At 44.7% G+C, this 10,661-nt stretch overlaps 1 protein-coding gene across 2 annotated transcripts; it reads right to left on the bottom strand.

Annotated features, from left to right (window-relative positions):
• Nucleotides 1-20: 20 nt before the first annotated feature.
• si:ch211-137a8.4 (high mobility group nucleosome-binding domain-containing protein 5) lies at nucleotides 21-9,330 on the bottom strand. Of its 2 annotated transcripts, none has more exons than XM_037982095.1 (3): nucleotides 7,783-9,330; nucleotides 4,488-5,111; nucleotides 21-260 (listed from the first exon to the last, which is right to left on the bottom strand). In XM_037982095.1, exons 1-3 carry the CDS (start codon nucleotides 9,134-9,136, stop codon nucleotides 238-240), a joined length of 2,001 nt encoding a protein of 666 aa, XP_037838023.1. In that variant the 5' UTR covers nucleotides 9,137-9,330; the 3' UTR covers nucleotides 21-237. The 2 variants fall into 2 exon arrangements, with proteins under 2 accessions (XP_037838023.1, XP_017286566.1); XM_017431077.2 differs by having other exon boundaries at nucleotides 4,605-5,111.
• Nucleotides 9,331-10,661: the final 1,331 nt, after the last annotated feature.

Below are 10,661 nucleotides of genomic sequence, written 5' to 3'. Positions count from 1 at the left end.
GAATTATTGCTTTCTGAGTATTTTTTTTTAATTCTCATCTACATGAATTGCATCCTTCTCTCCAACTCTCTCGCTCTCTCACCGTGGTGATCGGTTAACACGAGATTACTCCGCTTAACCGGGAGGAAGGAGGAGGGATGAAGGAGGAGGAGGAGGAGGAGGAGGAGGAGGTGGGGGTGGGGCTCAGAGCTCCTTGCTCAGCGAATCCTGGGCAGTTTTAATCCTCTTTGTGTGGCCTCACACGTTTCCCGCCTTTTTGTCTGGTAAATGATAACAAAAGAGATTGAAAAATGTATTAAAATAGAATAATAATAATAATAAAACATTCATATAAAAAAGGGTTTAAATGTGTGTTTTAGTGGTTTAGTACAGATGCTGGTCTCTCGTGTTAGTTGTTGTTAAAGGATGCACACAAATAAAAATAAAAACATAAAAGCCAACAGTGAAAAGTCGACAGGAAGACGCTCAGGTTTGCTGCTCTTTGAGCTCAGAGGAAGAGTTTAGATATAAAGCTGATAAATAAGAAGATTATTTTGTTATTCTGCTGTTTTTGCCATCGATAAAGAAAAAAAAAGCCATGATGATGGAGAGAAGGAAGGCTCGTTAATCCTGCTTATCGAAGCAAATCTGTGACACTTTGATTTTAGCCAATAATCCGCTGATGGACTCAGCTCTATTGATGAGAGTTAAACCAGCTTTTCTCAGAGCTAACTAGCTGAGCTACAGCTAGTTATCGAGTTACAGCTGCTGGACGATGATGGTCTTTATTCTGTTAGTTTGAGGACTGAAGCTGCTTTTTGCTGCTTGTTGAAGGAAAACAAACTGATCCTGAGAGAACAGCAGCGTCGGCTCAAACAGCTCCGACTTGGAAGCATCCAGATACAACTAGAGAGAACTGGAAGCAGGAAGTTGAAGCCACCACAGATGAGCGCCCCCCAGTGGCTGGCTCCGGTACAGTCTTTAAGCCCCGCCCCTCCATGTAAACAAATGGGACTAAAAAATATAAATAATTTCCTTGAGGTATTATTTTTGCAGCTACATTTAGTTTCTGTGACTGACAGCCTGTTAGCGTGCATGGAGGCTACAGCCTCATGTTTCTACGCTCTGGCTCAAAATACACGACGGCACCCACAAAAACAAATATTTCAGCTTCAGTGAAGAACCGCAGGAGAAGCAGAGACACTTCATCTGTTTGTTTGTGTCGATGCTTGGAAGACGATGAGGGAAGGAAGAAAGCTTTGAAAAAATCTGCCTGAACTAAAGTGAATCTTAAGCCTCGTTCAAGCTGGATGATGACCTCCATACAACGTAAAAATCACCAGAACATCGACGATCTTTACAACCAATAAGATCGCAGCTGCAACAACCGGTCCACTCTCCACCCACCAATGAATGCAGCGCCTCACTCAGCTGTCTTTGAGTCAAAGCACCTGTTCTCATCAAGGTCAGACCTGCAGGAGGAGGAAAGAAGAAGGGTGGTCTGAGGTGGTCTGAGGTTCCTCTCAGGGTCCTCCACAGCAAGGCTGAAACCTCCCGTATAAACAGGAACATCCTGAAGATCCTGACAGGCTCATGGAGACAACCCGTGGACGCAGCATCACACCGATGTGAGCTGCATCAGAGTGGAGTCTGGGAGGGGCCTGGGGTGTGGTGCCATCGTGGGGGGACGAGGTAGTTCTGTCGTAGGAACGTGCTGCAGATGTGGTGAGTGCAAAGAACATCTTGGAGACGTGGAAGACAATTGTTACTGAGATCATAACAGCATCATGATTCACGCTGAAGGAGGTTTACGATCCAGCCACGTTCCGATTGAGCGTAACGGGGTCATCATCCAGCATGAAGAGGTCTGAAGAGTTTAAACACTGACTGTAAAATATGTCTGTGAGAAATAAGGATTTTAGAGGAAAGTCTGGGATAAATTTCCTGTTTGGTACTCTGTATCTGGAGTCGCTCACTAAAAACACATCAAGAACCAGGAACTTTTTCAATCTAATAAAAGTGAAGCTTAAATTTAAAGGTGCCTTGCATGTTTGACATTATTTGGCTCAATTAGAGAAAAATTAATCCTAAAAATCTAAAAAAAAGTAACCAGATGTAACAAACTAATTTTGCAAACATGCAGTTGATTTTAGCTCTCCTTAAAGCTTTCTTTTATCTAAAACGATTTGATCCAGTTCAAATACATTTGGCAGTGTATTCGTGTGCAAACATCAGTCGTCCTGACAACGCGGGCAGTTTCCTGCCAATCACAGAGTTCAGATTGAATAAAAGGAGTCAGCGCTTCAAAGAGGCCTGCAGGAAACTACAGGAGCATCTGTCGGCCTGTGTGGCATCAAAGCGGGCCAGGCGCTGGACTCCGAGCCTCGTGGAGCACTTGAATGGAGAGGAGGCGGGGGAGATGAATAATAGAGGAGGTTCACCTCCGGCTGCTGAGCGCCCTGCAGCTCTGAGCAGGTGGGAACAAACACGGCGTGGAGTTTCTGTGGGACAACTGCTTTATTCAGGGGACCACCCATCAAGAAACAACCCTGACCGCCGGTTTGGTGTGTTCCTGTCGGACCTCTCTACTGACTGCTGAGGCCTGAGGTCACTGCACGTGTCAGATTTATATTTTAACCAATTCAGGAGCAATAAGCTTCCTGCTGTCTGTGCACTCCCCACCTGAGTCCTCTCTGCTGTTCACTGGTTCGGTTCATGAACTTAAAATTATTTTCTCCACAAATGAACGCTTCTTTTCTCTCCGTCTCTCTGCTTTTTGCATCAAACTCTCATTAATGATTCAGCAACTCTAAAGAGAACTGCTTTATTTTTACAACGCAGTGCAGTGCTGGGTTTGTTTTGCAGATCAGTCAGCTGTGGTTGATTATAAAAAGCTGGAGTGCACACAGGGTTAGCCTAGCTTAGCATAATGACTGGAAGCAGAGGGAAACTGCTAGCATGGCTCAGATGTAAACCTTCACAAATCTTTTCCTTACAGTTTATTAATTCATTTCTTCATTTCTACTTATATTTTTAATATTAACAAAATGGAAATAGTTTACAGTGAAATTAATTCAGAGAGGAGAGGCAGGAGGATTCAGGGACGGATTATCCAGAAAGAAGAACTTGTTTTAGAAACAATCGGTCGAGCCTCTCATCGACACCAAAGGTTTTTAGAAAAACTGTTTTTTTTTTCCAAAAGCTATATCAACAAAGAGAGACATGCACCTCAAACTGTGCTGCAAACCAAACAATATTTTTAGTTTTTTTAACTGGTGCAGTTTGCAAAGCTTTAAATAAAGACATTATTCTGCATTTAAACTATCACACAGTCATTTTGTAAACATATTAGTGTGTAGAATTAAAGCTTTTTTCCAGTTTAAAACAATTTTATCTCTGTAATTAAACTAACCTGATGTATATTTATGTGTTTTTCAGCTTGAATAATTAAACCACGATCCAGAAAACAAAAAAAGTGTCCAGTTCTCACAAAACAGCACCGTTTGTCTGAATTACGTACAATCTTCTGAGAGCTGGAGAAGAAACCGAGGAACAGGAGCAATTTGCTGCATCGCTGCCTTCACAAGAAGACAGAAATATCAGGAAAGTTATAAATCCGTATCTCCTCCAATGATTGGTTTAAGAGATTGTTGTTACGTCTCGAAAAAAATGCCAAAAAAGTGCATAAATTTCTGTTTTTTATATTCAGAATACAAAACTTTATGTGCTTCACACCCAGAGATTAACAAAATGTAACTCAAATAAATCCTGCAGAAGGTTCCTGATGGTCCAGACCAGAAACCATTTTCTGACTTATCAGGTGAAAACACAAGCTGGAATAATGACTGATGGACAAAGGTTTCTAAAGAAGCTTTACGCTCGCTCTGAATCTTCTTCCTTTGTTGTTAATGCTGACATTGTTGCTACCTGATGGTGCAGGATGGCACCACCAAGTTTTCTTAGATCTAATTGATTTCTCGATCTTTTTAAAGAGCCTCAGCCTGTTTCCTCCTGCTTCCATTAAAACCACTTCACAGTTCTGCTCTTTGACCAATCAAACGTCTCCTTTAACATGCAAATACATCAGATGAGTTTTGTTTTTAAAAAGAAACTTTCCTCCTGTGCCTGCTTCTATGTGCTTTGAGTTGTGTTATTTAACATTTGACATATTTAAGTGTTTAAAAGTGATTTTCCAGTGAAACATGTCAGATATGTTGGTGTCGTCAGGATCTAATGACCGTTTAACCCGTTGTTGACGCACAGCTCCCTCTCTAACTGGTTGGTCGCTGCTGACATCACATTTTGAACAATAGCCACTGCTGCTTCTCGAAGATCCCTCTTGCTCAACTCATCATCATCTTCCTCCTCCTCCTCCTCCTCCCTCTCTCCCTGGTCACATGCCTCTCCACCATCATGACAGCCACCATTTTGTGGAGACTCCTCCTCCTGCTCCTCCTCCTCCCTGCTCTCGGTTAGCTCTAGCTCCAGCTCGAGACAGCTGCTTTTACCTTGTTTACTGCTACTGTTTGTTAGCGCTTGTTGTTGTTTGTTGTTAGCATCTCCATCTTTGCTGCTGTGGCTGTTTTGAGGCTCGTCAGAGTCCCGGTCAGCGCACTCGAACTCACCACTGTTCACAGCTGCCGTGGCGTTGATAATCTTGGCGTTGGCCTCGTCTTTCACTCCTCCGGCCTCCTTGCTCTTCTTCACCAGGCTGCTTTCTGTCGTCTTCTCCTCCTCCTCCTCCTCCTGGTGATTCTGGGTGGCGTTCTCCTCCGCCGTGCCATTGGAGCAGCCATTTTCCCCATTGGTGACAGGAGCTTCGCTCGGTGTCTTCTCCGGTTCTTTTGCTGCCTCGGCGCCGCTCTCCTCGGCCGGCGTCTCCTCGGCCGCCTCTGCACCTTTGTCGTTGGTCTCCTCGACGGCGGCGGCCTCGCCATCAGTGCCTCCCTCCTCCACCGCTTCGCCTGCCTCTGCACCCTCCTCTCCTTCCTTAGTGCCCTCTCCATGGTCTACGCTGCTGGATTTGCCCTTCCTCATGATGAAGTTCTTCAGGGAAACTGCACGGCCGAAGTGTGTGCGCTTGGCCTTGGCTGACTTGGCGTCTTTGCCTTCGTCTGCAGCTGCCTCCTCACCTGAAGGGGAGCAGAATCATCAAGACAGATTCAAGATTAGGAATAATCACTGTGATCAAATTTAATCAACTTGCTGAGGAAAAGTGACCTAATACTGCAGGATGAATAAGGATTACAGCAGGGAAGTCATTTGCTTTGATGAGGGAGTCTGAAATGTTTGTGGGGATTCTTAGTTTCCTTTAGGGAGCTGCAGGAAATTGTAATGTTGATGCTTTAGATAGAATCAGGTTTAAAAATTTGCGGGACAGACTTTCTCTCAAAATAGTTGCTGCGAGCGTCTCAAACTTTTCTCAATTTAGTTTTTGTAATTCTAGACTTATATTTTGACTCCTGCAGGAGCTCTCCTCTGAGGAAAAACATCTAGAGCTACAGCCCCAAAGTGTACTCCAGCAGATTAAATAAGGAATGTGCACAGACTAGAACAGCTTCACAAGTGGACACAGGTTGAGATTTTCAGAAACTGTCAATGCAAAAATGTGGCCGCGTGGCTCACTGGTCGCAAACAATCACAGTTTAATAAGACTGCAATGGAAAATTCACCAGTTTTCTGTCAGTTCTGAGTCTCCCACAGAAACACATTCTGGATGTAATTTGTATGATGTAAGATGTGTGCATTACCATTAATACAGCTGAAGTGAAACCACGTCAGAAGCAGTTCATGTAACTAATGTTTAAACTTTGACACTGCCTTCAATTTCATCTCAGTTTTTCTGACAGAAACGTTATAGTTCTGCAGGAAGTGACGTGCTACCGCTAGCTGCTGCTAGTGTTTCACTTGAAAATCTTTGAAAGATGGGCTATAAAGAGTTGTTATTGCTGTTTTCCAAAAGGCAAAGGCAGGTGATAATGTGTCTGTGTGTTTGTCAGCAAAATATTTCATGAAGCAGTGGACAGATCTTTTTATAAGTAATCTACAAAGAGTCATTCCAATTCAAGATGGCCACCACAGCTAATCAGCTTTAGGAAACAAAATGGTTAAAACTTAGTTTTACTGATGTTTGGTGTGGTAGTAGCTGAGAGTTGTGCAAAAAAAAGCGTTCTTTATGAGATTTGATCAAAATGGCTGTTACAAGATCGTAGTTTAAAATCTGACACGAAAGGCGGCGGGTGATATGCATTCCTTCAAGGTCTTTAATTTTAGTTTGGCTGCATTCGAATCAAAAATAAATTATTTCTTCAAACTGAGGTGACTCAATGCACTATCAGCAACAGGTAAGATATTTACTGTCCAAACCCTCTTTAACTGGATTCTGTCCTGCAACAAGTTTGTTCTCTAACTTTTAAAAGATGAAAGAAATATTTAAATATCTTATTTATCTTAAAGTACTCCAACAGTGGAAAGACGTTCAAATCCCACGTTTCTCCCAGAAGGAGTCTGTTATCACAAAATCTATAATTACTAAAATTAACTTCTTGTTACTTGTAAATTCTTGTAAAACCAGGATGTTAAAGTTGGCACATGAAGTGTCCCACTTCCAGAAATTACACCCTAATAAGAGATGTAGTCCATTCTGCCTGAACCGTTTCTCATTTTTGTTCCAGTTTTTTTTTTTTTTTAAATGCAGCCAGGAGCTAATTTTAGCTTTTCATTTTGACTGGAGCTTGAGCGTAATTTGAATTTCACATCTTGAATATTATATTTGGGAAAATGTTGAATTACATTAGCCCCCCCAGAGAGAGGAAGCCTTTATCTCCGGTCTTCGGCGCAGACACGAGACGAGCGTGAAGACTGTCGGCTTCAGAAACTGAATCTTTAATAGTGTCCAGCTGAGATGCTGACAAAAATCCTGCTGCTTAAAAACCCTTTTAGGAATAACTGGTCAAGACCCGGACCGGTCTTTCCAGTCGTGCTCTGACTTCCTAACAGCATCTCTTCATGTCTCACGTTTTCCCTCCAAATGTCAGATTTAGTTAAACGTTTCAGGACGAGGAACTCAGTCAGACATCAGGACTTTATCCAGTTAAATGTGGTGTTAAGGTGCAGTATGTCTGTTGGTTGGTCAGAGGATTACTTACCACCTACCACAGCTTTAACAGTACAAATTCAAGATGGACATTTAGAAAACTTGTGCAGACGTGTGCAGAAATCCCAACATCCATAAAAGGTTTTCTCTAAAGCCCAAGAGGAATTTGTGTCTTCCTTGTGTAACAATTTCAGCCATGAAGGATCCAGATTCTTATTTTGAAAAGTACCTATGTGCTTTATTTTGAAACTTCAGGTTAGAACAGCAAAAGTCTCTGATGGTCACATGTGTTTTTATGTTCCTGCGGTGTTTTAGAAGTTTAAAAAAGCGTTCACTTCCAGTTTTGAGAGCTCAAACAATGGAAGTCAATGGGAGTTTGGGTGTGTGTCACTCATCATCATCAGAGGAAACCATCAGTCCTACAGCAGTGAGACACAGAAGACTAAACCTACGTTTTGATATATGAAATGTTTAATTGTAAAATTATGAATGTAATAAATGTTTGTAAAGATTCAGGAAAGTGTAAACAGCTGTAAAGTTAGTGTGACATCATCTCCTTAAGTGGAACGTTCTGTTGGCCGACCTGCTGGATTTGCTTTGGACCAAACTAAGACAGAGAATTGTTCTGCTGAATTACAGAACAGATTTTCCTCCCTTCGAGGGAAAAGAACTTCTGCAGTCAGTTTAAAGGTTGCTTCTCGTCTCACCTGAGGCGGTGGCGGCGGCTGCAGTGGCGTCCTCCTCGGCGGTGGGGGCGCACTCAGTGTTGGAACGTTTGCTCTTGGGGATGACGCGCTTCTTGAAGGAGGTCCAGATCTCGTTGGCGTGTTGCGTCACCGTCCCTCCTCCTGCTGTTGTGGCTTTCTCCTCCTCTCCTCCCTCTGCCTTCTCCTCTCCTCCCTCCGCCTTGGCCTCCTCGGCTCCTGCCTCAGCCTTGGCCTCCTCTCCCTCCTCAGCTGCTCCTGCTGTCTCCTCTGTCTTCTCGGTGGACTCCTTCTCTGAGCTCTTGGTCTTGCCGCTGATGCCGACCACGGACGGGTCCCTCTTCAGGCCCTGGAAGGTCCAGGAGCGTTTCAGCTTCCACCTCTTATGGCCAGACTCCTTGGAGTCCAGCGTGGAGGAGTCTCCACCGCCTCCTTCTTCTTCCTCCTTCCCATCCTCTGCTCCTCCGGTCTTCTTGTGAGCCTTTTGGGCCATGAGTTTCTTGAAGGAGTGCCAGCGCTTCATGTGCTTTGTGGCTGCTGAGGTGGACGAGGCTCTCTGCTCTTCCTCTGCTCCTCCTCCTGCTGCTGCTGCTGCTGCTCCTCCCTCCTCGACGGTGGAGTCTGCGGTGGTGTTAAGTGCTTCGGCATCTTCCATACGGTCCAGGGACTTGGACCGGACCTTCACTGGTTTTTCGGGTTCTGTGGGGGCGCCATCCTTCTTCTCGGTGCTGCGATGAGAGAAGATCCTCGCCACCGGCTTCCTGATCAAATCTCGAACCGTAGATTTCGTCTCTGCCGGTTTGGCCTTATTCTCCTCCTCCTTCTCTCCATTTTCTGCAGCTTTGTCTGTCACTGCCTCTCCTTCTGCACCTCCCTCTGCTCCTCCTTCAGCTGCTGCAGCTTCCTCGCCTCCCTTCTCTCCCTCCTTCTCGCCTCCTTCGGCGGCACCCTCCTCTCCTCCTCCTCCTGCGGTGGAGCTGTGCTCCTTCTTCTTCCTCCCTCCCATCACCTTCCCCAGGCCGCTCTTGTTGAGGAAGGAGTCCAGGAAGGAGGTCTTGGGCTCAGCAGAGGAGGGGGTGTTTTCTGAGCTCTGAGGAGGTGCCGCCTCCCCACTTGCTGCTGCTGCTCCTCCCTCCTCAGAGCCCGCTGGCGGCGCCGCAGCTGTGTCGTTGTTCACAGTCTCTTTGTTATCGACCACTTCGCTGTTGACGGCTGTGCCATCTTTATCCACAACTTCACTGTTGACAGTCTCTGAGTTTGCCGTTTTGGCCGGTTGCTCCGCCTCTGTCGGCTTGTTTTCCGGAGTTTTTCCATCCTCCTGAACCACCTGCTCTGCACTGGCCTCAGTCGCTGCCATCTCCGAAAGAGAAAACAAATAATAACAAAAAAAGTCTCTTCCTTCCTTTCCTTGGCCTTCTGCCCTCCTCTTCCTCTGTCGTTCTGGTGCTAGGTTCCTCCTGCTGTGGTGGCGCTCTCAGGTCATGGAGAGCAGGGTGGAGAGCGGCGGCGAGGAGGAAAGATACTCAGCATCCTACACGTCCTGCAAACTCCTGCGGAGAACATAAAGGTGAGGACAGAGGGAGGAGAGGGAGGGGGAGGGGAGGCACAGATGGTTAATAGTCTGAATCAACACTCAATTAGTCTCGTCTAGACCGTGCGCTGAATGGGGAATGAAGGGAGAAGCTCAGCAGGAAGTGATGATGTTTCCTGATCAGTGACACTTCCAAAATTCACACTCCATGTGTGGTGTGACACAAACCCGCTTTATTCCTTTTTACACAAAATTAACGCTTGGAAACCAGACTGCAGCAAAAAGACTCCTTCAGAAGACCGAGATGGGGTTCTGGTTTTTCCTGAAGCAGTTCCAGTCCACTTAGGGAGGACACCGCACCAGGAGGCAGTTTCTCTGCACAAACCATGACTCGTTTTCTACATACCAATGTTTTAAAATCCAAATACTAATTTATAAATGCTTGCTGTGATGTTGAAGCTCTCGCAGGCGTCTTGAACCGGTCTTTGTGTCTCAGGCATCTCAAACCCTTCTGATGTATCTGAATGTTTGTGGAGGACACCACAGCAGGACAGTTTAACAGACGAGGACTTACGTCTCGTTTTACACATACAGATGTCTTAATACCAACAGGCTAATTTAAAAACTCTTAATGTGAACACACATCAACCAGCATTTACAACAAGACTTACAGTTTTCAGTTTCAAGCAGTAAAAGTAAACACCCAGTAATGAAACTCAGATTAATCACTCCATGTACATCTTCAACGGATGAACTCCTTCAAGATGGCCTCCACAGCTAATCAACACTAGCTGGTTATAAAGGCTATAACTTTTACAGGAACTGAGTGAAAGTTCGATGTGGTAGTCGCTGAGAGTTGTCTCCAGAACGTAGAATGAGATCTCACAGCATATTATTAGGGTTTAACTAAAACAGCTGAAACTCATCCTTTCTCAGCACAAGATGACTTCAGTTTAAAAGGCGGCGGGCGATATGCATTCATTTAAAGAACGCTGGGCTTTTAAACTGAAACATTTTGTGATGTTGCTTTAAGTTATTGAGCATTTTTTATTAATTCACTGCTTCTGACAAAAACATAACTGTCCTTTTAAAAAACAGTTCATGACTTTTTTCTGTTTCAGAACAAAAATGTGAACATTTTTTCCTCTCAAAGCCTGTAAGATCAGACAGAAAAGGTAAAAGAGTTTCCTCTGACTGCTCTGTCTGCCGTTTGTTTTCAGCAGCAGGTTTCTGCTGTGAACGTGTGCGGTTGTAGCTCCGTCTGAGGTTTTAATGAATGAATCAGCAGAATAATGACTCACTGATGTGGAGAGGCAGACGTTTAGTGAACACAGCCTCTCAGAGGGAGAGG

The sequence above is a fragment of the Kryptolebias marmoratus genome, linkage group LG2, assembly GCF_001649575.2.
Source record: "Kryptolebias marmoratus isolate JLee-2015 linkage group LG2, ASM164957v2, whole genome shotgun sequence".
Lineage (NCBI taxonomy): Eukaryota > Metazoa > Chordata > Actinopteri > Cyprinodontiformes > Rivulidae > Kryptolebias > Kryptolebias marmoratus.
The sequence above is the reverse complement of the archived record's forward strand: the minus strand, read 5'-3'. Positions and strand labels throughout refer to the sequence as shown.

What these genes read in the sequence shown, in the direction of transcription:
- si:ch211-137a8.4 (XM_037982095.1), bottom strand. Translation starts at nt 9,136, where the DNA reads ATGGCAGCGACTGAGGCCAGTGCAGAGCAGGTGGTTCAGGAGGATGGA. An exon ending in AGCCGCCGCCACCGCCTCAG is followed by an intron (nt 5,112 to 7,782) that starts GTGAGACGAGAA and finishes GCTCCCCTTCAG; the next exon opens with GTGAGGAGGCAGCTGCAGAC. An exon ending in AAACAGTAGCAGTAAACAAG is followed by an intron (nt 261 to 4,487) that starts GTAAAAGCAGCT and finishes ATCATTTACCAG; the next exon opens with ACAAAAAGGCGGGAAACGTG.